The sequence below is a fragment of the Rhinopithecus roxellana genome, chromosome 17 (genome assembly GCF_007565055.1).
Source record: "Rhinopithecus roxellana isolate Shanxi Qingling chromosome 17, ASM756505v1, whole genome shotgun sequence".
In the NCBI taxonomy this organism is placed as follows: domain Eukaryota; kingdom Metazoa; phylum Chordata; class Mammalia; order Primates; family Cercopithecidae; genus Rhinopithecus; species Rhinopithecus roxellana.
This window is the reverse complement of record NC_044565.1, coordinates 102,936,376-102,962,728: the sequence shown is the minus strand read 5'-3', so window position 1 is coordinate 102,962,728 and position 26,353 is coordinate 102,936,376. Positions and strand designations below refer to the sequence as shown.

The 26,353-nt window shown below is 52.8% G+C and overlaps 1 protein-coding gene, 1 long non-coding RNA gene and 1 pseudogene across 2 annotated transcripts; 1 reads left to right on the top strand and 2 right to left on the bottom strand.

The window, feature by feature from the left end:
- Positions 1-1,712: 1,712 nt before the first annotated feature.
- LOC104656811 lies at positions 1,713-2,377 on the bottom strand (annotated as a pseudogene).
- Positions 2,378-11,079: 8,702 nt separating this feature from the next.
- LOC104656812 lies at positions 11,080-18,778 on the bottom strand. The gene is made up of 3 exons (XR_004054423.1): positions 18,713-18,778; positions 15,185-15,331; positions 11,080-11,430 (listed from the first exon to the last, which is right to left on the bottom strand). It is a non-coding gene; the product is annotated as an uncharacterized LOC104656812 (long non-coding RNA).
- A 2,845-nt stretch (positions 18,779-21,623) lies between these two features.
- On the top strand, positions 21,624-25,977 carry SIX3 (SIX homeobox 3). Its single transcript, XM_010356524.2, has 2 exons — positions 21,624-22,829; positions 24,497-25,977. The coding sequence occupies exons 1-2, from the start codon at positions 22,024-22,026 to the stop codon at positions 24,687-24,689; spliced, it is 999 nt and encodes a 332-aa protein (XP_010354826.1). The 5' UTR covers positions 21,624-22,023; the 3' UTR covers positions 24,690-25,977.
- Positions 25,978-26,353: the final 376 nt, after the last annotated feature.

Below are 26,353 nucleotides of genomic sequence, written 5' to 3'. Positions count from 1 at the left end.
GAGCCAGATAGCTGGCAGGGAGGGAGGTGAGAATGTACAGGGTCCAGGGTGATTTTTGACCTTCAGACATCGATTGCAGCATCAATGTTCATTGATTATTGTGCTTTCATTGGGTCACAGCACAGACACGCACAAATCAGCCAGCTCTTCCCTGACTATGGTGGTGGCCTAGTCCATTTGGACTGCTATAACAAATATATTTTTATTTTCATGAATGTTTTGTGCATGTCCATAAGTTATTTTGGATATAAATGGCAAAATATAGGAGATAGCGTGTCCTATTTTTATTATTGGCTGTTCAATTGGCTGTTTAATTTTTTCCATTATTTCTTTTAAAAAACACTTGAGTAGTTCTTTCCAAAATTGGTGGAGATTCTGCTATCTCTCACGTGATGATCACAACACCTGGATTAGGGGTTGGACTCCAGATGAGATCTGTGACTGTTCGGTTCCCTGGGATAGGGTTGTTTGTGTGTGTGTGTGGCGTGTGAGAGAGAGAGTGTGTGTGTGTACACGTGCAGGGGGTGCTCTGGAAGGGTCTCACCCGACAAATAAAACAGCCTTCATTTGTAGCCCATAATTATAGTCTGCATGCAATAGTTAATGCAAGGTTGCCTTTAAAGACATTCTCATACACTCTAGACCGCTCTCTTTTACTTAGCCATTTCAGAGCACAGATTAGGAAAAGCTTCACTGAAGTCCCTTTGGTTGGATATGTTCTCTGCTTGGGGAAACCATGGCCACTATGAATAGAACCCTGTTTGCTGCCTGTTGTCACTCTCCAGTAGTATCTCCAGGGCTAAGACACTATCGTAGAGAGTTGGCATGTCTTCTCTTCTTCTGTGATGTCTCGACCTGCTGAGAACAATTGGTGCAGGTATCCCAGGGCCTGAGTTAATCCAGGATCCGTCTCATCTCTAGGTAGTTAATCTGGGGTCCTCTGCCCTCTGCCCTCGCAGGGGTAGCGACTGTCAACACTCTTTCTGCCCTACAATGCCTGGCCACTGGGAGTATAACTGATTTCTTTTCTTTATCATATCCCTTCTGGAATAACTAAAAGATTTCAAAAAGAACTCAAAACTGAAACACAATAAAACACACACACAAATTGTGGCATTTACAATTTTAGATTATTAGATTGTTGAGTCTCCGTGTGACCAAAGACCTGTACAGAGGGCTTTGGAGGGGTCACAGGGGGCCAGCAGTCAGAGCGGACGGTTTCTCAACCCAAGAGACAGGAGGTCAAACCTAAAAGAGAAGAAAAGCCAAGGATGATGTTAGAAAAAAAGAACAAAAACAGAAGGGAGCCTGGGAGGGGCCCAAACTAAGGCCTCTTGAAGGAGATATCAAAATTAGAGCTTGAGTGGGGCTTAAAGAGCCAGAAGTAAAACCAACGCATCTCAATCTGTAGCATCTTGCGAAAGGTAAACCTGGCTGGCACAGTTTTGGGGAGTACAATGCTTTTCTTTGGCTTCAGGAGACCCCCTTTCCCAACTCCTTTGACCTTCAAACATCGATTGCAGAATCAATGTTCATTGATCATTGTGCTTTCATTGGGACACAGCACAGACACGCACAAATCAACCAGCTCTTCCCTGACTATGGTGGTGGCCTAGTCCATTTGGACTGCTATAACAAAATACCTTAAACTGGGTGGTTCATAAACAACAGCAATGTGTATCTCACAGTTCTGGATACTGAAAAGTCCGAGATCAAGGAACCAGCAGGATCAGTGTCTGGTGAAGGCCCATTTCCTGGTTCACAGATGGTGCTTCACATGATGGAGGGGGCAAGGCAGCCTCTTTTATGAGGCTCCCCCTCCATGACCTAATAAAGTCCCAAAGTCCCCACCATCTTATACCATCACATTTGTGATTAAGTTTCAACATATTAATTTGGGGAAGACACAAACATTCAGAACATAGCCGGTGGGCAAAGGCCGAATCCCCCTTGGGGCATGGCCCAGGGGATTGAGAACATTTGGAAAGGGAGAACTGGAGTGAACAAGTCATGTTGAAGCGTGAGTGAGTGCCCATAAGCCACAATCCTGTGAGTAGCATGGCAGTGAACAGGCACACAGGAAGAAACTGGCGGGTCTTTCCGGTGGTGATGTGAAACTCAAAGCCATTGGAAAGATGGCCATGTGTTCTGAAAATGAATCACCAGGGAGAAAGGAGACTCTTCCACCCAGACATACGAGATACCTCTCACCTACCCAATTATGGCCAATATTTGGGAGTCAGGATTTATGATTCAGAGTCAGTCCCCCCGCCCCACCCCCCGCGGGGGAGAAGTCATGGTGATTTTCAACCTTGGAGGAAAAGAATAAAGCCATTATGGAGAAAGCTGGGTGTATGAGTAGATTATAGGCCTGCATGGTGGCCTGGTCTCAGATTGCTCATACCTCAAATATCCTGAGTAGGAAAGGAAGGAGTAAAAATGGGATCATGATGATGATGATGATGATGATGATAATAATAATAATAATAAAGAATTAGCTGATATCAGATGTTTTCTCCTTGGTTTCTGCTTGCCCAGGTCTGACTGGTGCAGCTTATAATTAGTCTCTGCTTGCAGATGTGTGGTTCCAAAGACTTGTGGATTAAAGAGAAACTCTAGAATTTCTCAGTACCTGACAAGTTGTAACGTGAAAAGCTACACTTCGTCCATTAAAGATTTTTCACAGTGACATTTGAGTGCAGCTTGAGAAATATGCCACCTTGCCATTTATCATTTTCAGGGCACGGGTGTCGGAAAGGAGTTTGCTATGAAGAACAAAACAAAATGGATTGCATGTGTGGAGAGGTGAGCTGGCGAATACTGATAAATGTACTTCACTGAATGTCAGCAAATGTCACTTGAGAAGCCATTTGCAGCTACCATAACAGCCTCCCAAACCCAACAAAGAGTAGCAAAAACGGGCAAAATGAACTGGGCATCTTGCTTCCGCATGAATAAGCAATCAGCCCTCTCAGAAGTTACACAGAAAGTTGTTAAACTTGATAGAAGGAGCTTTTTCAACCATACTGACGCATACTATAGATTGCTACAGAGGGCTGGAGACCTTCTGAGGACGTCAGCGCTGTGACTCTGGGCAGAACTTCATAACCCCTTCTCTTCCAGGTGGGTGCCTTCCTTTTGTATGTGCAGCCACTGGTTGTCTCTGAGACATATTTTCTGGGTTTTCTTATACCAGCTTGCTGCTTTCGCTGTGTCTGCAGACCCCTCTACTCCCTATCTACTCCTAATCTACCCTCCCTTGCAGTGTAATCTGGGAGTGGCTGCAGATGTGACCTGGGATGCAGTCCTCATGTGCCATATCAAGAGAAGACCCAACAGATACACCCTTGAGTCAAAATTTCAGTCTCTCACTCAAGAAAATAATTTTCAATGTGTCTCCTGGTTAATGTGAAAATTGGAGTAATGGACTCAGCTTCTGGTTCATTCTTGGTGACCTGGCCGAAACTTTCCCTCTATGTGATTTAGGATTTCTGGAAGGTGGGGCCAAGTGTTCTTCAGAATTCAGCTTGGGTTGAGATGTTCTCCTCTTCCTCCTCAGCTTGGTGAGTCTCCAGACTTTGCTGCAGAAAAGTAAATGGGAAAGAAGATCATATTCTCAGTAAAGCTCTCCAGGGAATGTGAGACTAATTAAAATAAAATTCCAGCCCCTCTTCATTTTCTAATCTCTGGGAGCTCCTCCTCCTCTTTAACACATACAAGGTCATCCAATACTTTTTTCCTCCGTATACCAAGAGACTTTAACAGAGTAGCCTGAATTTGTCTGGCCTTGTGAAATATACCACACACACACGCACGCACGCACACATGCACGCGCACTGCCCACACAAACTGAGGTCAGTTCAGCTTTCATTGGTGCAATGCTGTGGTACAGGGCTCAGATACAAGAAGCTCTTTGTTGAATGTACATCTCAGACTGTGTCCCTGAATGTGCTAATGGACACACTTCCCTCTTCACACTGTTCTGCCATATGTTTAGCCTGTGTACATTGGAAATGAACACATTTTACAACCAGGAAAAGATGGGCTCTTGGGAAAGTGAGCTTCCCTCAGATGAACTCGGAGGGATGGTGCAGGAAGGAGGGGTTGGAAGCTAGCTCCTCTTCAGCCAGACTCCTTGCAGAGTTCTTAATTCTTGGTGTTTCCTCTTTTCGAATTAGGTGCTTCCCATGGAAGGGCCTTTACTTGGGTCTCAGGAACTCACAAGCCATCTGCTTATTATTGAAATTGAATTGCCCTCAACTTGTTGACTTTCACATCAACAAGTTTAGTTTAGGAAGAAACAGTGGCATGTTTAGGAGAGAAAAAAGGAGAAGAAGATGAAAGTCACATCTCTGCATCAGAGGTGGAGGTGAGGGAAAAGTGGAAGAGATCCTCCAGGGAGAATGAGATGTGAAATGTTCTGCTTGAGGCAGAACCCATAATATAGCCTAGCAACACTTTACTCAGTTAAGGCACTTTCTGAAGAGCAAATCTCTGCTGTGTCCCAGTGTGGACTGCATGTCCTAGACCCAAAAAGCTATTAAAGCATAAAAACATGTTCTAAAGTACAGACAATATGGGTACAGATTTCTCATTGTGCCAGTATTCTTTATTTTCTTAGTTGCTGTAATTTAAAAATTTTTGTCTTAAAGCTCAAGCTAATAAGCATCTGTTCCCTGGTGTGAAAAGAAACTGTTCATAATTGATTAATATCACACGAATCCTGTAATTGCTGGAGGCTAGAGCTATGTAAAATCCTACCTTCCTATTGTTTTGTCTTTAAAGAACAAAAACAAAAACCTTGTTGTACAGACAAGGGTAGCCAATATTGTCTCTGTCTTTCAGTAAGAAAAAGCAAAGCTGGTTTGGGTGAGGTACTTTACGCACTAATTAGTGGCAGTAGCAGGTTTCCTTGTTTTTAATCCAGAAGCTGTTTACAGTGGATTCTTCTCTGCTCTATTTAAAAACCTAACAAGCCCCCTTTAACCATTTTGCATTGTGGGATGTTTCAAACAAAATGTTAAATTGCTACCACAAGAGGAAGATTTGTTAAAAATACAAAACTCCTTAGAATTGCAGTAATCCCCTCATTCTTGCAAGAATGTAAACAGGACATCAGTTCAGGGAACATTTGCCCATGGAAAAGTCTCCTCTGAGCAAGAAACTTCACCCACTGCATGGTAGCAATGGGCATCATTTAATCGGCTCTAGACATTCCCATCTCAAACTGAGCTCCCCTGTCCTTGAAAGAGTGGAAAGATACATTAAAGTGGGAGATTAATAAGCAAATTTCAGGTTAACGCTGCAGGCAGGCCATCCTAAGGAGAAATGTTTAGAGGAATTTATTATCAGACTTCCACGTAACGTATTCATTCATTCAAGTAGGCACTTTTAAATGCCTACCTTATGTCAGACCTGACATAATATCTTACCTGGATAGCAAGTTTGTTTAGAAGTCATACTCTTTGCCATCTAGAGTCACACTCTCTATGCTCAGCTCAAACCCCATCTTTTCCAGGAAGCCTTCTAAGATTTCTTCCATGCTTCCCTGTGTGCGCCCAACCAAGACACCCATAAAACAGCATTGTTCTGTGCTGTCCTGAACTGGGTACATCTTTCTCTCCAACAAGTGTTAGTTCCTTGAAAAAAGGGTCTCTATCTTATCTCTGCATCACTGAGATAGTCTTTCCTAATCTGCTCTTTAAAATGAGATTTAAGGTACTGAAAACTGGGTTATCTCTCACTCACACTGAGCTCTAAACCACTTTGGTGTGAATACATGGGAAGCAGCCTTCTCCTCCTTGGCTACTGATAGTGTCTGGATTCAGTATTCAATGAAGGTCGTACCAACGATGTAGGTTGGGGAGGAAGTGGATGGGTCCATCTGGATAATCTGGGTGCCATGCAGGAAACATTAGACTGGTTAATTTGGAGGAATAGGAGCTGAATTATCCAAACAATTGTGTAGATGCAGCCTTTGCTGGCAAAGCCATTTTCCCCACCTCTGTATCAAATATGCTTTAGAGATTTGGGAGTTGACACTGCATCCAGATATAGTGGGAGAGAAATGGAGAACATTCACATTTTGCTCTACAGTTGCCAGCCTTGAGGCATCCAAGCTTCTTTCCTACTAAAGTAACTTATACTATTTCCCAGTGGGAAGAGTTTGGTATAGGAATCATTACATCTTCCCTCTCTTGTTTCTGCCCAGGTAGTCACAGGGAAAAGAATACCTAGCCTCACCAACCCCACACAGCCAATTTTGCTATTGAAATCTAAGATTTTGCATGAGATCTGCACATGTTAATGACTTGTGACGAAGAGATTTTCATTTTTAAATAAAGGATTCAGAAATTCCCTTCCTTCCTTGTGATGCCAATTATTTTCATGTGGGCCTTTCAGGGAAGAATCTTTAAAATGTTCAATCTTTTAACGCAAAGAGTACCCCAAGCAGGCAGAATACATCCTGTCAGAGCCAAATGTCAGGCCAGAAGAACCTGTGCTTCGAGTCACTTGGCAAATGCGCAGAGTTTAACAAGCTCCATTTTTTCCCTTAAAAATACACAAAACTCACTTAACATAATTCATAGTAACACTTTCTTATTTCAAATATTTCATTTCAGTTCCTTAAAATGTGTTTGTTGCCCTGCCCAATTAGGGGGGAAAATCTGCTTCCATTTTAAGAAGCAAAATATAGTTTCTAAAAGTAAGGATAGCTGAAAAGTTTTTTCCCCTCTTAAATTGACATTCAGAAAAAATAAATTTCTATATTCATTTACTTCTGATGTGACAGCAGCAATGCCACCTTTGTTCAAAGAAAGTTTTTGAAATGATACAAATCTATATGTGCATGTTTCTAGAATTAATACCCATCTGTTCACTGTAGCGGTGGGATTTTCTACTAGGGGAATCCGCATTGGGAGAAGTATCCCCGCCTTGGGAGCATTTAAGGAAATTTTAATATCCAAACAAAAGCAGTATTACCATCACTACCCACTCCCTCCCTTCGAGGAAAAACAATTAATAATTTGCATCTGCTCATGACACAAATTAAAGACAAAAGGCCCCTCACAGGCTGTGGGCACTACACAGCACTCCGCAGGCTGCAGAATCCCAGCGCCGAACGGTTGTAGCTTCCGAATGAATAGCATTAAGCTGCACCACTAAAGCGAGGTGTTCTGGGCCCTCTGGCCCATTCCCACCAGAGAATCGAGTTTCCCCAATCAGAAACATCTCCCAATCTTTCCGTAAGCTTTTAGGGGGAAAAAAAGAACATATAGTTCCAAGGGGGGAAAAATACATATATACTTTGCCCTTTTTATTTTAATAGCCAAACATTGTAATGCTAGCTAAATAGAAATTCTTGTCTGTTAATAGGTTCCTTTAGTTTGTAATAAATAGGAATGCTAATGACTAAAATTTAGTATTTGGTATGCATTAGCTTTTGTGAGCTTTTCTTTACAGTCCTCATTGACATGCAATATGGCAAGCTTCCTTTGAAACATATTTATAAAATAACTACAGTATAATTAAACCAACAAAGCCATCTCTTAAGTAAGCCTAATAGCACAGGTTTTTTTTTCACCTCCGTAAAATTTACTTTAAAAAAGAAAAATAGTTATGCCTGAATTCCACTGTATGTTTTATTCTGTGCATCTAATATTTCCTTTGCATCTACAATCTATGCATATCTAATTCTTTCTGACAACTATGATTATTAATAAAGTGCTTGTGAAAGATATGCTTCATAGCTTCTTCAACAAGAATAATGTTTTTTTGTTAATGGAAATTGTAACATATCTTGACAGATACAATATATAAGATGTGCTTTTTTCTTAATTGTTAATATTGCTATGCTGAATACACAAGGAGCAGATCAACAGATATGGCAGGTAATAATCAGAGTGGATGCCATTTTATACAATGTAACTAAAAATATTTTAATGATATAAAAGCAATAGATAAATAAAAGCAATTATGTTTAATTTTGCTTTTGGTGTGCTGGCAATTTTTGGTTGTTGCTGCGTTGCCAGTGCGCTCAGTAGAGTAGGAAGCTGGAAGCGCAAAGCAACCGGACCCAGGCGGCTCTGCCTTCTTGCAGCCTAAGGGTCCTGCAAGCCGCCCTTTCTCTCGCCGCAGCTTCAGCGATCCAGGCTCGCAGGGCCCGGCTGAGTGTTAATTTGGGATACACAGGAGCTCAAGTTCACTGAGTTTTTCGCAGTTTTGCAAATCCTTTTCCCTCTCCCTATGCCTCGCGGTTTAAGACCACGCGATTTCCCAAAAAGAAAACTCAAAAGATGCCAGGCGCCGGGCTGGAGTCACTTAGAGCCAGCTCTGGCTGCTCCTCCGCTTCCCCGACCCCGGCCGCCGCTCGGCCCTGCCCCTCGCGCCTCGCCCCTTCTCCAGAAACTCCGTCCTCACCGCCTTGCCCCCAACCCACCCCCCGCGTGGAGAATAAACACAGTTGACATCACTCTTATAATCTTTATTTAAAACTGTTTCCAAGGTTACAAATTGCCGAGCCTCGTATGCAACAGGTTCCTCCGAAGCGGTATCATTACAGATTAACTGTAATGTGTAGGATTAGAATAAAAGCATAAGGGATTAGGTAAAAGGGTGACGCTCGAGACATAACGCCCGAGCGCATCTCGACTGAGTCAGCCGAGGGAAACCCGGAAGGCGCAGGGTGTCAGGGCGCCATGGCGCCGCCAAGCCGGACTCGGTTCCTCCGCTCCCGCTCCCGGCCCCGGCCCCAGAGCGGTCAGGACGGCGGCGCCAGAAAGGCCAACGCGGCCGAAGGTTTTGGAGCCAGGCTTCCCGGGCGTCAGGGGCTAGGGACGGGAGATGAGGGGCTGAGAGGCCGTGGAGACGGAAGGCGCGGGCACGCCACGGCCCGGCTGGGAGCTTCGGCAGCGCCGCGCCCGGGACGCGGTCTCCGAGCGGTACGAAGCGCAGGGAAGGCGGCGAGGGGGCCCGCACACCCGCACGGGGCACCGGATTTGTCCATGTGGCTGACACTGCCTTCAAGGCCCAGGGGTGATGGGGCCCTTCCGGGCGTCCTCCTCACTCCCACTCCGCCGCGCCTCCCCTGTCCGGCTGGGGCTGGAGACAGCGGCAGGGGATGGGCAGCCGCGCAGGCCGCCCGCACCCTTCCGAGCCCAGGCCTCGGGCCTTCGCCGCCCGCCCAGGCCGTGCGCCCTATTGGACCACTTTCCCGCCGGCCTTAGCCTGCACCTCTCGCGCCAGGAAGGCCCTGGAGCTCCCTGTCCCCTCACACCGCTTCCTGCAGGGCCAGGGCTCGCCGTGCTGGCCCCATTTGGACTCAGGCCTGCCCTGGGCCACGGCCTCGGGCCGCTGACGCAGCCCCGAGGGCTGTTTGCGTGTCGGAGTGGAGGGCGCGGGGCTGGAAAAACAAACAGGGCCGGGGCGCGGAGGCTCGGGGTGGGGGCCGAGGGGGGTGGAAGGAAGTGCGCAGTGTGGCGAAAGCGCGAACAAAGCCCTCTCGGGAGCCTCGTCACCCCTCGGTGACCCCAGGCCTGTCCCGCTGAGCCGCGGGACTCCCGGGCCTCGCCTCCGAGCAGGCCGCACCGCTCGGTGGGCGCACGCCAGGCCTCCGCGGCCGCCCGAGCCCGTGCTCCCCTCGGTCCCCACAGGCCGAGCCCACGGCCCGCCCCGAAGGCGCGAGGGACAGCGCAGCCAGCGGTGGAGCCTCACCCAGCCACGGAGCCCACAGAGCGAGACTCAGGAGGACTCCATGTTGTTGTCCTTCGGAAAACCGGGCTACTCTGGGGCGCGCTGGAGCCACCACTCTGCCAGCAGCCGGGGAAGGGCCGAGAGGGCTCCCAAGTGGACGGAAGTGGGCGACCAACTTCGCCGCGACTCCTGCTTCCTAAAGAAGGGCCTTGGCTGAGGAGGCGGCGGGAGGGGACTGTTGCAAACAGCTGTTCCTCATACATATTTCATTACACAATCAGATAATGCGTCCCACCACCTTCTCAATTATTCACAGATAAACATTTTCAAGACGTTTTGACATCTGTCTTAGTGCCTGCTATTAATTTAGTAATCACTGTAGTTAAAAATGTATGGGATTTTTGCCGTCGGAGCACCTCCTATCCGGCGCGCGGGCCCAGTGTGGGACTGTGGCTGGGAGCCCGGGCCCTCCGGGAGTGGATACCTTTGGAGGTGAGACGGCCTCTATAGCGCGTTGACACTGTTGATGGAAGGGATTAAAGGGGTATCAGGTTATTTTAATTTATTGTCGAAGATGAGTGCCCCCTCCCCCACCCGCATACCCTCCTCACTTTCCCACCCCAACCCTAGACCCGACAACACTGTTCAGCCCTTTGCCCCGGGCAGCGGAAATGGTTAGCTTCATCTAGGAGTTTGTGCTGAGGAAGGCGCAGGCAACCCTAGTCGGCGTAGAGAGAGAGAACCGCACGCAATCACTGAGCACTATTTCTCCCAACAAAAAATCTAACAATAATAGCGATCCACACTCAAGAGGTCTCTAAACCTCCGAAGTTTTGCCCCGAGCCTTGTGGCCCTGGCAGAAGTGACAAGGGCATTTGGGAAAGACAGAGAAAAATAAACTCGCTCCAGTGGCTGTACATGGGGCATTTGGGGCTATGAGAAAACGAGTTGCTTTTCTGCTTGAGTGATAAATGTTGCAACAGGCATAGCTATGTAGACGCAAACAGTTTTTAAAACCAGAGAAGCAGACAGAGTTTGAAGAACCTTATAAGGCTGAAAATAATAGCAAACATTTCCAACTTCAAGATATTGTGATTGTTGGGAAAACTCTAGATAAATTACCCAAACGGGGGAAATACTCAAAGGTAAAAGAGTTTATGTTCTGAATCTCAGCTACCGGGAATGAAAGTTACACTTTTGAGTTTGAGAGTGGTGTCTATTTGTTTCTCTTCCTTCTGTCGCAGTCTCTTTCCCAGGTGAGTTAGCAGGTGGACTTTGATTTTTAAAACCATCTCATTTGGGAACAAGGAAAAACAAATCTGGTGAAAGAAAATGGCCCAGGAAGAAACTGCCCTTCCAACAAAGATTTAAGTGACTCCAAAGTGGTTTTCACTCTTTATTGTTCAAAACATCCACAGGAACAAACTCGCTAAAATGTCCAGGAATTAACTATCTAGAAAAAGAGAAGGACATAGTGTTTGCCCCCAAAAGAGAAGAAATTCACACCCCCATACTCTTCTGTTTCTAGGACAACTACATCTGCAGAAACATGTCCTCTTGTGGCCTTTTCCGGGTGGTTCATTTCTTCTTCACAAAGTGGACCCTCCTCTGCCCCTTGGAGGGTGGTCATCCGAGTTGCTGGCCCAGAAAGTCCTTTTTTCCACCTTCTTTGTCTAAATGAATCTTCTCGGACTTACATTCCACTTTCAGATGAGAGAGGGAGGCTCAGAAGATGTGCTCAAAAGAGAGAAAGTTGAGAAGGGAGGTGAAGTGGAAGTGAGGGCACCCCTGCTCCCAGGGAGGCTGCCTCTTCTGCAGGAAACCCGGAGGTGGCCACTAGAACTGGTTAGGCAAAGGGAGATCACAGTAAAAACAAGCCTATGTAGAGTAGTTTCTCAGGCCTTGCCCAAGAGCCACTCTGGAAACCCCTCTCTGCAACCCCCTAGCTCTGCCCTGGACACGGTGCTCAGCCAGAGACCGGACAGCAGGGGGTGAGGACGTCCCAATATATCACACACACAAAAATTACAATGAACTATGTAATTTGGTTGACTTTTAAGTGTGTTATTTTGCAAATGTATTTGACATACAGGGTACTGGGGTGGAGATGGGGGCAGGAGGGTGTGGATCCTTGTGAATGATCAAGTTTAGGATAAGAAGGGTGAAAGGGGTGAAATAAGGGCCCTTCAGCTTCTCAGGGCATGGTTAGAGCTAAATGTTCCCATTAAGAATTATGAGTCTCCCAGTAGTGAGTGAGAACTTGCATGCACTACACCAAAATCCTTTTTCAGAATGCAAACCCCTAGGTCAAAAACAATAAACAAACAATAAAAACAATCTCGGTCAAAATGAATCTTTCCTGGATTGTCCTTTTCTGGGTATCTCCAACAGAGCTGAGAGGAAGGCTAAAAGGTTGGCTCTGGGTGGATAAGGCCTTGGTTCTTTCTAGTGGCCAGGACTTGACCTGAAACCTTTCCCCCAGTCGGCTCAACAAAGTTTCTCCCTCCCAGCCAACGTCCCTCTAGCAGGAAGCCCCCTTGGCCTTGCGGCCTGCCTCCTCATTCTGCGAACTCTCCCCGTTCGTGGCTTCCTGTACATCTGCCCTTGTGGTTGGGGTCACTCCTCGCGGGCACTGGTTTTTGTCTGCATCTGGACAACTGGGTGTGCACCCGTTCATTCAAATAATTATGCCTGTGGACACTTCTTTATTCCTCAAATTCCTCTATTAGTGTTCCTTTAATTCTCCGGTGTGTATTCGGGTACAATTGCCTGTACGTTCCAGGCATAGTCAGGTGACTCAGCTTGAGTCTGAGCTCAAACGTGGGCGACCCCATGTTTGCATGGGGAGGAGAAGGTGTACACGTGCAAATGCGGGACTTTGGGTGGAGTGTGAGGTTGATATGGCTTTCGGTCCCAGGGCGCTCTAGGCCCCTCTTAAATACATTCATCTGCCCAATTTCTTAACCTTCCAGGACAAGGAGGGAGACCCTCCGCGATCCTGCGCCCTGCCACCCTTTGGGAAGGATAGGACCATCATTTAGGACGTCTCCCGGTGGACTGTGGCTGGGCTGGGCTGAATGGGCGGGCGGAGGTCGCCTCCTTGCTCTCGATTGTCCTCATCACCCAAGCCACCTCGAGGTCGAGTGCGCCCTGGGGCTCTGGCTGGGGAGGTCATGGCGTCTTGAGGCGAATGATATGCACGTTTTGGGGCAAAACTCTCCTAAGCCTCCCAGGAGCAGCTGTATTTGTAACTTGGAATTGGCCTGGGCCCGCCTCCCTTGGCCCCTCCTCCAGCCCCTACCTCTCAACACGCAGCGCTCAGCGGGCTGCCACAGAGTGCGCTTCCCGGACCACCCCCAAGCACCCTGGGACCTCACCACCCTTCAGGGTACCTGGGGCATCCTAGGCGCCTGGATCTGGAAGAATGGGGGCCAACAAGAGTGGCCAGGGCTCTCCTGGGGGCGGTTTTGCCATGTATTCCTCCTCTAGAATTAGCCTTTCGGGCCCGCGCGCCTACAGGTTTCAGAGGCCAGCGGGAACGCTGGCCTCGGGTGTGCGGGGGTGAGGGGTGTGGTGTGTGTGCACGTGTTCGCGCGCGACTGGAAGCGGTTCCTTGTGCATTTCTAGAATCTTGTAGATGTGTTTTCTCGTGAGAATGATGCGGACTTACTGCTAACTTCAGGTCAGTTTGTTTGGAAAGGGAGAATGTCAGTCCGATGGTCGGTGGTTGTGTCTCTCCTGAGCATTCGTACGTACAGAGTGAGGCCACCTCCCCTCTCCCATGCAGTCTCCCAGACCTGGTCAAAGGACCCAGGCTCCAGGTCGCTGAGGCCCTTGCTGTGCGCCCTGGTGCTCTGATCCTAAAGCCCAAGCTGCGCCGTGCCCACTTAGGGTCAGGGTGGAAAGCCTACGTGGGAAAGGGGGACCTGGAGAGCTACCCCCACGTCCATGGCAGGGTGGAGTCCCGACCTTGGCATATTGGGCCTACCCACTTGGCATCTTCCTGCCCTGACCCCGTCTGGGATCCGTATTGGCAATGCCAAGGGAGGGAGGAATGGTAAGGGAGTTGGGTCGGTACAGGACGGAAGGGAAGATGGAAAGAGAAAAAAATAAACAAAACTAGGTAGGGACAAGGAGATGGGTGAGGCTGGGGTAGGGGTGGAGTTGGTGCTGCCTCGGAGAGCAGCGGCTTTTCACCCTGCTATAGGGAGGTGCGTTTGGCTGAGCTGCCCCCCGCCCCCCAAATAAAGCTAATGATGTAGTAATTTAGGAGGGGGAGAGGGGCTGGGCAAAAGGAGAGAGGGGAGAGGATGGGGAAATGCGCTCCCCAAGAGCGAAAGCAAACAGCTGTGGAGGCGCTGCCCGCGACTCAGGCTTCCCAACAGGTTAGCTATACTGGGATCCACCCGGCATTTCGCAGGAAGGGGTGGGGGGAAGACAGAGCGAGAGGGGGAGAGAGCCTCACAAGAGGACAGAGGGAGGGAGGGAAAGAGAGCTAGGAGCCAGAGAGCGCACCGCGCGGCTTAAAAGGAGAGACTTACTAATGAATATTTATCCGCCGCTGCTCGGTGCTCCCGGCTTCCCTTACCTTTCCGCAGGTAAGATCCTCCCTGTGCCCCAGCCCCGGGGGCCCTCCTAGCTCCCCAATCGGGGTGCCTGTGGTTGGGCGGGAGGGCTCTCTGTCGGTGGGGGTGCGAGGGCGGCTCTATTCTGCGTTCACTCTGGGTGCCTGGGCATGCGACCCTGCACGACTAGGAACCGCGTGCGTGGGCTCCTTGTGTGGAATGAGCGTGAGCATGTAAGAGTGTGTTTGTGTGTGTATGCGAGAGAGAGACAGACTATGCGCCCGCAAGCAAGCGCGCCTGTTTCTGGCGCGCTCTGGAAACATATTCCGACTTTTCACTCGGACGCCCTGGATTTCTAGCCTTTGCCTTTCTCTGCTTCCCCTCCCCCTTCTCTCGCCCTCCCCTCCCCCACCCCGTTCTACCCCACCCTACCCCACTCCTACCCCGGCTGCTGAGGCGCTCTTCTGCCGGCTATTGTACGGCTGGCGCGGGCTCCCCCGGGCCGCATCCCAGGCCTCTCATACAAGATCAATAGTTCTGTTTCCGCCGTAAACCCCCACACAAAGGCTGCCCGGCCACCGGGTCCCCTGTCCCCCTTCCTGGGGACTTCGGCTTTTGAGGTGCTGCGGCGCGTTGTTTCTCCCTCCCTCAGGGCGCCAGGGCCCAGAGCAAGGAGCTAAGAGTGATCGGGACTTGGGGGTACCGGGTGGAACTCCTTGGGGGCCGCCCGCCAGGCTTCCTGGGCTGCAACCCAGAGCCCAAAGACCCCCAGGGGAAGGGCGCCTCTTCCCCCACCACCACCCCAGCCTTCGCCTGCGGGAGGAGCACCGGGAACCCGGCCCAGCCAAGGGGGAAAGAGGGAGGGGAAAAAGAAGAAGGTCGGGGAGGGGCTGACCATATAACCAGAATTCTTTAAACGGACTTACCCGGCCACCTGTTGAGAATCCATGTGGGGTCGGCAGGCTCCGGAGTTGCGCAAGGTGGACACACAAAACCAAAAGCCGGAGTTGGAAAAAGAAAATTCTTTTTCTCACCGGCCGTCAGGCTCTCAGCTCCGCGCTAGGATCGGGTGGCTGTACAACCAAGACTGACTTTACCCTGTCCCCCAACGCCCCCCTCATCCCCCTGCTCCACGGCTGGGAGGCTCGGGATTCAGAGCTCGCGGACTTGGCGCTCAGGGCCAGCACCAGCAGCTCGGCTTAAGCCAGGGCAGGCTCTCTAAGCCCTGCTCAGAAGTCAAGAGCAGCAGCTCTGCTGCTCCTCGCCGCCTTTCATGCCGCGGCCGCTCCTTATTCTTGTGCCTCGGCCTCTCCCGGCCCCCTCGGACAAAACCCCCAGAGCCCGGCCACTCTCTTCCCGCTAAATCCCCTTCGGGGTCAGTGCTCTACCAGCACCGGGCCGCGCGCCTCTCCTGCCAGCCGTGTGGCTCTTAAAGAGCTGCACCCCTCCTCCGCCCTGCGCGATCCCCCGACCCCCGCCTCCCCTCCCCTCTCCTCCGGATCTAGCCCCCCACGCCGACGCCTGAGGTCCCTGCTGCCCCGACCGATGCCTGCGGACTCCCAGCCCCCTCCCCTCGCCTCCTCCCCCGAGCAGCCGGTGGGCCTGGCCTCGAGGCCACAGGGCTGAGTTCTACCCTCGCCTCAGGTCCCCTTTCTCACCAGCAGCGCCCACCCCTCCCTTCCCCGCCCCTACTTTAGCCCTCTGGGTCGATCAAGGCCCGGGCACCGCCTTTGCCCAACTCAGAGGTGATGCCTAAAGATTGCCAGTTTAGGGTTAAGTTAGGGGGTTATGGGATGGGAAATGGGGCAGGGCATGCTAGTGGAGCTAGGGAGAGAAAAACGAAGAGGAACAAATGAGATGCACTTGGAGGGCCTTCTGTATCCCAGGGCCTACCTGGCCTTTTGGCTCCTTCCCACGACCTCCAGAGATGCTTACGCTGGCATGGGGTCCTGAGGTTACCAACCTGACCAGACCCACTGTATGTCTGAGGGATCCTGGGCATGTTTGTGTTTGTGTGTTGGGGGATGGGGTCCAGAAACTCCTGAGTGTGGATCTGGAGCAGCCTGCTTTCCAAGCCCAGAGCATTAATTCCCCCCAAAAGTAACCCTTAAGGGCCCAAGAGCTGTGTATGCAAGGAGAGAGTGAAGGACCTTGACCTCCAACTGCTCCTGGAAAAGGGCATCAGAGGAGAGACAGGAAGGGAAGGAAGGCTACTATTCCTAAGCACTGAAGCACAGTTTCTAAGAGGGTGTCTTATATTTACGGGCCAGCCATGTCAGCTGCCCCACTAAGAAAAGGTGAAGTAGATGACTGCTTTGGTTTCCCTTCCTTCCAGAACTCTGGCTCTCTGCCTCTCTTCCAGGCTGCCAGGCCAGTCTTGCCGGATGGTCCTGCCTATAGTACTTTTTTTTGCTAGGCCTCCCTGGGACTAGAAGCCAAAGAAGGGATACCTCTGTTGAGGGGGAGTGCAGGACAGGCTGTGGTCCCCTGCCTTCCCTACTGCCCCTTGTCATAACATGTGACTGGGCTCTGTGAATGGTGGAGGCAATGATGGGTTAGGGAGGGGAGCTGCCCACCGTTTCTCAAATCCAAGTCCTGGCACACCAGGTCTGGCTGTTCAGAAGGGGAACCTTGGGAAGAAGTGTGTGGCCTCTAGGTAGTGGAAGCCAAGGAAACCTGAGGTGATAGGAGGATGGAAGGCTGACCCTCAGCCACCCCAACATTAGTCCAGATGCACTTTTAAGGAACTGGAGTGACTGATTTGCAATTGGTCCTCTTGGGAGAGGTTGGCAGTGCACTCCCTGGGCTGGATCCTTAGACAGCAAAAGCCTCTCCCGCCGCCAGCCACTCTCCCCGCACTTCCCCCAACCAGTACGGCTCACACCTCCCAAGTCTCCCACCCTTCTCTCTTGGGGCTGGGTCACTGCAGGCATCTAGGCTGGGTTTGTGCCCATCCTCGTGGGCCTGGCAGTGGGAGGTGCCGTGGTTCAAGACAGAGCCAAACTTCCCTTGTTTGAGAATGTGGGGGGGGGGGGGGTGGAGGGGCCTTTAGAGGGCGGCAGGGCTCATTAGGCAGAGCAGGGTGCGGAGAGGTGCGCGTCGCCGGCCCCTGAGGCCGCCTTTGAGCCGTCGGGGCGGCTTCATTAAGCTGCGCTAACAAGGCGTACAAATGCCGAGCCCAGCAGCTTTCTTGCAATGCCCGGCCTTAGCAGGGCGCCTGACTAATGAGGGTCACTCAAAGGGGCTGATCAAATATTCAAATTTCCCCGCACGCCAGGAACTTTTATGCATGGAGAAAGTTGAGGCAACTGAGCTGTGTTTACTGTCCGGGGCGACAATTGCTTGGAGCGCCAGTCCCCGGAGGCTAAGGCAGGGGGCGGGGGTGCAGGGAGGGAGCAGTTGTTGTTGTTTTTCAAAGGAAAGTAATCGGGGTCCTTGAAGGGCTTCGCGGCCTCCCCGCCTGCGTGCTGCGCTCCCCTGCGCCCTCCCAGGCCGCCCGCGCCAAGCGCCTCAGTTTGCAGCTTGCGGGGAGGCCCAGACTATGGGCCACCCGGCCAGCCCCCGCCTCCCGACATCCTGGGAGCCGGAAGGGGCGTTGCCCCCACAGGGCAAACCTTCCCCCGGCCTCCTGGGTCGACTGTTTAGAGCCAAGCAAGGCCAAGTGGGTGCAGCTGCCCCAACCCTCCGGATCCTCCTCTCCCGGAGGCCTGCAGACCCGTTGGCTTTTCCTGTAACCCAAAACAAGGAGAGAGTGGGAGGTCTCTCGGGAGTTTTCCAGATGTGGTTCAGACTTTCCCAGTGCTGGGATTGCGGCTGACATTTGTGAATAAATGCCAGTAGGTCCGGGTACAAGGAGAACACTCTCTAAACCCCAAAGACATCTTTTCTCCCTGCCCCACCTGAAGGCGATCTTTTCGATCCTCGAGGCCAGGATTGAAGCGGGGATGATGGCAGCAAATTTGTTCTGCACAGGTGACCCGGCCTGTACGGGCGCCAAGTCCCAGATCCCGCAATCAGAGTGGCCAGAGAGCAGAGAAGAGACCTAGGGTATCTGCAAGCCGACCTATCCACCCGAGACTCTCCGCTCTGAGCGACCCTGGGTGCAGGCACCCTCCACTCGCCACCTCCTCTAGCAGTCCCCCAGGGTGCCTTCCCAGTCCTCGCACTGCCCTAGGGGTTGTTTGGTTTCCAGACCAGCGAGGAAGGCGGCGTGGGCCCTGGAACCCAAGGTCCCTCTGCTTCTGCTCCACTCCCCAGTGCCCAGCGCCTGGGAATTTGGGAGGGGAAGCTCTGGCGCTCCACAGCCCAGCTTCCCACCCAAACACACACTCAGAACCCCTCGACTGAGACCCTATGGAGCCTGCGCCCACAGCCCGGCCGGGAGCCAGTACGGCCCTCAGCTCTGGGACCAGCCGCCCCGCCTCCCTGCCCCGCTCTGCGGACTCTCAACTTACCGGCTCCAGGCGGCGGGAGTAGTGCTTCAGGCCAGAGTCGAGAGGCGCTGGCGGCGGCTGGACCGCGAGGTGGGCTCGGTGGGCGGCGCCGAGCACAGCTCTGCTGGGAGGCGCGGACAGCGCGGGCTGCCACCCGCCCCACTGGGTCCCGGCGCACAAAGCTACACGCCTCGCTGCAGCCCTCTGCCCTGCTTCGCGCTCCGGAGCCGCGGTCACCACCCGAGCAGGCGGGGTGCGGCAGGGCGGCAGGCGCTGGGGCAGAGGTGGGGGGTGGGGGCAGTGGGGGTGTCGCCAGAGTCTGAGCCCCACTTGCCTCAGTTCTCCCTGAGTGGCGATGGTTTTTCATTTCAGCGCTTTCGCAGAGCCCGCAGCACCTGCCCAGCCTCCCTCCGGGGTTGGCCCGGCAGTAGCAGGGAGAGGCCAGGTCGCCCCCACCCGGAGGCGGGGGTTTCGGGGACGGGGAGGGGACTGACCGGGTTCACCCGCCCGCCCGGCGCCTGGGTCCCTGGCTCCGGGGGATGCAGTTTCGGGGTCACGAGCTGCTTTCAAAAAGTTGAACACAATATTCGGAAACCCACCCGTAGGAATTCTCCCCCCACACGCGGCACAATACCCACTCCCCTCCCCTTTTTCATTCCTTCCTCCCCCGCTTCCTCCTCCTGCCCCTTCCCCCTCCCACCCTTCAGCCTATAATCCTTCCCGTACGAGAGAAAGGGATTGGGAAGAAAACATGAAGTGTCTGTTTTTGAGTCCCAACCTTTGGGCTCTTTCTGGGCCCTCAGTGAACGACCGCCCAGAGCTTCTCAGCTGCATTGGAGGAGGACTCGTGGCCGTGAGGGGAGGAAATATATGTGGAGTGGAGAGAGCACTGAAATGGGGCTTGGCAGGAGTGGAGAGACCACTGAAATGGGGCTTGGCAGGTCTTCCCTTTGGAGGAATATTTTTCTGCCCCAGTCGTCGTGTTTGAGACCTGCTACCCCAAGGCTGCCTCTGGCTAAGTGAGCCAGTATTGGCCCCTCGCCGGTCCCAGGGCCTCCCTGCCACCGGGAAGCCTCCAAGGAGGCTTGCACTTGCCGGCTTGCTCTTCTCCTCGGCCCTCAGAGGCCTGGCACTGCGGGAGTCAAGGCCTAAGCAGGGCTCCAGCTCGGAGTTTAGGGGCTGGGACACTCGCAGCCCCAGTCACGTTAGGTTTCCCATTTAAATTCTCTCTCAACCTCTCTTTCTCTCTTCCCTCATTGAGATCACCAAAGTGGTGTGGACCCGGCGCCTTGCCCCCAGATCTGCATCGGAATGCAGAAAAGATCTTTTTTTTTTTCTTAAAAAAAGTTTTGAATTCCTCAATGATTTTTCTTCTGGAAAGGCAGCTTAGGATAATTATTTCAGCTTTATTGAGGGCAGATTAGTTGAAGTCTGGGCGCTGCGTTTCAATACGCGTTGTACACGGGCCGACAATGTGGTCATTGTTGGCTACTGTGTGTGACTCCATTCAACATATACACTTTTTAACACCAAACCGAGTTCTGTCTAAATATACACAGCGCTCAGGGAAAGGCGTCTCTGACCCCGACAAATATGCGTAAATCACACTTCCATAGTTACAGAAGCCTCACAAAGGGAGGCCCGGCTCAAGATGCTGATTACATCTTCTTAAAAGCAACATACCTAAGAATAAATACCCATGCCTGGCCTGGGGGCTGTAGTGGCCAGAGACAGAGAGGGCCCTCTGTGTTCTATGGGCCTTTTGGGGTGTGTTTTAGGCTTTCGATGTTACTTTCCCTAGAGAAATTAGGCAGTTTTAAAATAATAATGGTAGTTATTATCATTTTACAATACGAGCAAACAAGCAATTTCAGGCCTTATTCACTTCATCCGGGTGGCTGGCCTCCAAAGTTTTGAGTGCCCTCTGGGGCTGGCAGGCAGGACCAGAGATCCTTCTGTTGTGTGGTGAGGAGTGGGCATCTGTGGGACTCTTCCGGGTCCAGAGGGCTCTTGGGCTTCTCGGCTCCCGCAGCTCCTCCACCACTCCTCACAGAGGCTGCTGAATTCTGGGAGGAAACAAAAGAGTTGAGTTGCTTCTTAAGATGGAAAGAACTGTACTGTTTGGACTATTATTTTAAAATGGGTGGTGGGAGAAATCGAGGCTCCTTGGCCCGGGAGGGAGTAAAGAGAAGCCTAACTGATGAAGAGGGAGCTGAGGTGAATGTGGTCCATGGGCACCGATGGGGGAGGCAAGAGCGGCCTCCAGCACCCTGGGAACTGGGCTTAGGCTCCCTGGCGCCAGATACCCTCGGAATCCGGGATCCCTGGCTGGCGCCACGGCCCGCTGGGCCAAGGTCGGTGCTTGGTGGGCCCCATGATCTCATCTCTCCTTTCTTCCTTGCCACTATTAGTGCTCACATAGGCAGAAAGAGGCGGCCCGACGTGCAAACCATGTGCAAACCGCGCCCGCTGGGCTGGTCAGCCGTCTTTCCTTGCCCGCCGACCTGGCCTATGTGGAGCCTGGGGGACCCTCTTGCCTCCCAACAAAATCCCCGCTCTAATTGCACATCCCATTCAACAACTCTGTGCCCAGGGCTTTTCGAATTTCTGGATCAACTTCTTTGGGGAAAAGGGAAGAAGGCGGCTCAGAGACAGCGGTAGAGAAAAGAAGAGAGAGAGGAAGAAGAGAGAAGAGAGAGGGGGAAGTAGCGAGATTAAGAGTTGCAAAGATAAAAAAAATTCTCTTTATCCCCCCCTTCTCCCTCCTTCCCTGCTCTACCCCTCCCCCCGCCCTCTGGCTAAGTGGTAAAACCGTCCTTACGTTCTCGGTATTGATTGGCAGGGCTGACAGTGATTGGCAGTGGTTGCCGTGGCAACGCCACAACGACACGCCACAGACCAATAGAAAAGCGAAACAAAATGTTTCAATGCTGCACTCACTGTGGATTTAGGGGAGATATTATGAGGCTGTTGTCATTAGGGCGATTGCGGTGGAATCGCTGAATCTTGACTCGGCGGTGGTTGGCTCTCCCTCTCCTCTCTCCCTGTCTCTCTCCGTCTCGGGTTCTCTCTCTGCGCGCGCGCACCGGGCCGCTCTCCTTCCTCCCTCTCTATGTGGCTGCGCGGGTGTGTGTGTGTGTGGATGTGTGTGGGGTGTGGGTGTCCTTTACGCCCTTCCTCCTCCCCCTCCTCCTCCTCCTGCTCCCCCCTCCTTTCCTTCTCCTCCTCCCCCCTCTCCTCTCCCTCCTCCTGGTCCTCATCGCCCCTCTCCTCCTCTTCCTCCCCTCTCTCTTCCTCTCCCTGAATTTTCTCCTCTCCTCTCAGGTCAGTCCATGGTATTCCGCTCCCCCCTAGACCTCTATTCCTCCCACTTCTTGTTGCCAAACTTCGCCGATTCTCACCACCGCTCCATACTTCTGGCGAGTAGCGGCGGCGGGAACGGTGCGGGAGGCGGCGGCGGCGCGGGAGGCGGCAGCGGCGGAGGGAACGGTGCGGGAGGCGGCGGTGCTGGCGGAGCAGGCGGCGGCGGCGGCGGCGGCTCCAGGGCCCCCCCGGAAGAGTTGTCCATGTTCCAGCTGCCCACCCTCAACTTCTCGCCGGAGCAGGTGGCCAGCGTCTGTGAGACGCTGGAGGAGACGGGCGACATCGAGCGGCTGGGCCGCTTCCTCTGGTCGCTGCCCGTGGCCCCCGGGGCGTGCGAGGCCATCAACAAACACGAGTCGATCCTGCGCGCGCGCGCCGTGGTCGCCTTCCACACGGGCAACTTCCGAGACCTCTACCACATCCTCGAGAACCACAAGTTCACCAAGGAGTCTCACGGCAAGCTGCAGGCCATGTGGCTCGAGGCGCACTACCAGGAGGCCGAGAAGCTGCGCGGCCGCCCACTCGGCCCGGTGGACAAGTACCGCGTGCGCAAGAAGTTCCCGCTGCCACGCACCATCTGGGACGGCGAGCAGAAGACGCATTGCTTCAAGGAGCGGACTCGGAGCCTGCTGCGGGAGTGGTACCTGCAGGACCCCTACCCCAACCCCAGCAAGAAACGCGAACTGGCGCAGGCCACCGGCCTCACTCCCACACAAGTAGGCAACTGGTTTAAGAACCGGCGGCAGCGCGACCGCGCCGCGGCGGCCAAGAACAGGTTAGTGGCGGGGCCCGCGGCCTGGCTACAGCCTCAGAGGCCTGGGAAGGGGAGAGGGGTTGAGAAGGGGCTAGCAGAGCGGCCGCTGAGCGTCAGGGAAGCCGTGACTCCTGGCCAGTTGGAGAAAGTTTCCGCTTGTCCGGGGCGCGCGGAAGAGGGGGCGGGTGGGCTGTGTATGTATTGATTGCTTTGACCAAGAGGGGCTTTCGTCAGGGCGGAGAGTGTGTGCTTGCGACCCGAGTGCCCGCAGCCCCTGATCCCGGCCCCTGGGAGCCTTAGCCCTGCACTGCACCCGTGCCTGCCTCCTCAGCCCTGTCGCCAGCTCGGCAATCCTCTGGAGCCTAGAGACAGGGAGGCAAGGAAAGCAGCCCTTGCCATCTGGTTCTTATTTCTGTGCATTGCAAAACCCCGAGAGAAATCCAGGAGCGTCAGAGAGAGGAAAGTGAACCTGGGTCCCTATCACAAGGGGAAAAGCCCAGAGGCCACTGCACAGCGGGCGTATTTCCCGCAACGCTGTACTTTGCCTAACCGGGAGCAGGAGAGCCGGGCTGGGAGCGGAGAGGCCTAGTGTGTGTGCGTGTGCATGTGTGTGTGCACGCGCGTGTGCATGTACTCACCCTCCTGCCCCAGCCAAGGAGAATCCCTTTGGTCCTCTAAGTTGGGAAGCGGGCAGGAGCAGCCTTGTTGCTGGCAAGTTGGCCACAAAGTCACAAAATTGTATAGGGCTTGACGAACATCACAGGAGTTGGGCCTGGGGGAAGGAGAAAAAGAACCAGAGGGAAAGAAGTGGATAGGGGAAAGGAGTGGAGGGAGAAGGGAGAAGGAAGAGAGGAACTTGGGTGAAAGCCCTGATGTGGAGCCTGTGTCTCTATCCAGCCAGGAAGGCCCAGGGCCTGGTGTACCTCAGGAAGCAGGACCCCTAGCTGCTGACAGCTGCCTGTGGGTGGGGTCTGGGTGTGAGTTTCTGGAGGTGTGTTCGAGTTTAGGCGGCCGGGACCTGAGCCCATGGCCCTCTCACCCCTGCTGTGGAGCTCACTTTTCGTCTGATGAGGGGAGCGCCCAGGGTCAAGCCAAGGCCTCCTTGTGGAGATAATTCCAGACACCAGGTCCAGGCAGAAGGTTCCCGGTGGAGGAAAGGGGCAGCTGGAGACTGCTCTGTGCTCCTCTCTTGCCTTCTCTTTTGCCCCTTTTCTGTCTCCCTGCTCTTTCCCCACTTTTCCACCGCCAGCTTTCCTATTTTCTCTACCCTCGGTCCTGCGCTCTGCGCTGGGATCCAGAGAGCAAAGTATGCGGTTCTACCCGGAGACGGGCCGGCCGGTGAGGAACCCGCAGCTCCGGGTGTGTGTTTGAGGGATCAGGGACGGGGTTACTGAGGGAACTCGACCGGTCGCGGGGTAGCCGACTCAGTCTGAAGAGCCCCAGGGACTGCGGAGGGAAGAAGCGCCCGGCTCTTCTCCGACTTCTGGTGCTCCAGGGCTTGCAGTATTCTGCCGCTTGCACCCAGGCCTCCCCAGACAGCCGGGCTCGGGTTCTGCCTCTCCTCCGAGGCTAGCTTCTATCTGAGAAGACTCGGGACACTCCCGAAAGCGGAGTCGGGAGCGGTGGCGCGGGGGAGCCGGGTGGCGGGCCTCTGTGTCAGGGCGGGCGCGACTCTCTTTCTCCCGCAGGCTCCAGCACCAGGCCATTGGACCGAGCGGCATGCGCTCGCTGGCCGAGCCCGGCTGCCCCACGCACGGCTCGGCAGAGTCGCCGTCCACGGCGGCCAGCCCGACCACCAGCGTGTCCAGCCTGACGGAGCGCGCGGACACCGGCACCTCCATCCTCTCGGTAACCTCCAGCGACTCGGAATGTGATGTATGATAGCCAAGGCCGCCCTCCTCCCCCTCCTTCCCCTCCTCCCCCACTCCTTCCCCTCCTCCTCCTAGCCCTCCTCCTCTTCCTCCTCTTCCTTCTCCTCCTCCATCCCCAGAACAAACAGAAATCAGGATACCCATCCATACACACATACAAGTCCACACACACTCCCACCCCAGCCAAAAATATATAAAAAACAAGAAAATAACAAATTAACCGCAAACTATCAACAACCCCCAACCACCATCTACCACTACGGCCACCCCAAAGGACCCCGACGCCAACAGACAGTCAAACGCTGATGTTGCGGGCAGAAAACATAAAAGAGGTGACAATTGTATACTTTCTAGGACAAGCACGGCTTCTCCTTTCGGTTCCCATGGACCCGGCACCCCACCTGCATGACGATTTATTTGTATCTGGGAAAATATTCTCTCTAGTTAAAAATGATTTAAAGAGTCGACTATACAAAAACCAATCACCACCACGAGGACAAGAGGACAAAAGCAAAACAGACAAAAAGAAAAAAAATCGCCATCTCCGTTCCGAATTTGTTTAAAAAAAAAAAAAAAAAGGAGGGGGGAAGAACTCCTGGAGAGGGAAATAGCAAATGTTTCTCGCCTTTTCTTGCTCTCTCTCTCTTTTTTTCTTTCACTCTCTTTCTTTCTCTTCCTCTCTCTGTTTTTAAGTCCAAGTATTGGTCAAACAAAATGCAATCTTCTGTTTTTTGTTCAGCAGACAATCATTTTCTTCGTAAGCACCTTTTTCTCTCCACTCTGTCACTGCCTGTGTGGGTACTGGTTATAAATGTGGAAAAAGAATAGTTATGACTGTAACAGATTTTTATTTTTATTTCAAAATTTTATATGAATTATGTATATCTTAATGATCGGTCATTTTCCCAGTTTGTAATATATGTGTAGAAATTGCCTGTATATGATATTGCTTTTTCTCCTCTCCCTTTCTCTTTCTCTCTTGTTCCTCTCTCTGTCTTCCTCCCTACTCACCTGTCTCTTTTCCTTTTGGGATTCTCCTCCCACTCAGTGCTCCTGGTGTCGACTTGGCAGTCAAGGAGAGGCATGGTGGCCTGGGTTAGGAAGAGGGACCCCATCGCTAGCGAAAGCGGAGAGTGAGATTGTAGTATTCTTATGCAAAGCTATTTCCAGTATTTCTTAGCAGCTTCAGAGGTATCTCTCACTCCCTGTAGGGCGCTTTTACTGTTATCTTAAACTGCGTGTTTATCTATATGTAAAAACTTTCTAAAGCAAATACAGTATTCTCCATTTTCTTATCACTCCCAGAGACTGGTGTTTTTGTCCGCCCGTGGCCCGCAGCCGCGGGGTGCTCGGCCTTCACTTCCACTGCTGCTCACCTGAGCTGGGGCAGAATTTCAAGGCTGGATCTCAGCTTCCCCCCCGCCCCCCCCCCCCCCCAGGGCATGGGGAAGATCAGAACAGACCCTCCGGAAAGGAGCCAAAGCTGGATCCTGAGCAAAAAAGCTAAGAGGGTTCGAGGGTTGGGAGCGGAAGGCTACCGCCAGCTTCTTCAGAGTGAGATGCCAGACTCACTTCACCGCAGTATACTTTCAGCCAGAATTGTAGCCTGCCAAGACCCCGTGGGTCTTTGGGGGTGTGCTGGGCGTCTTTCAGTTGTTGTTGCTTTGTTTTTTA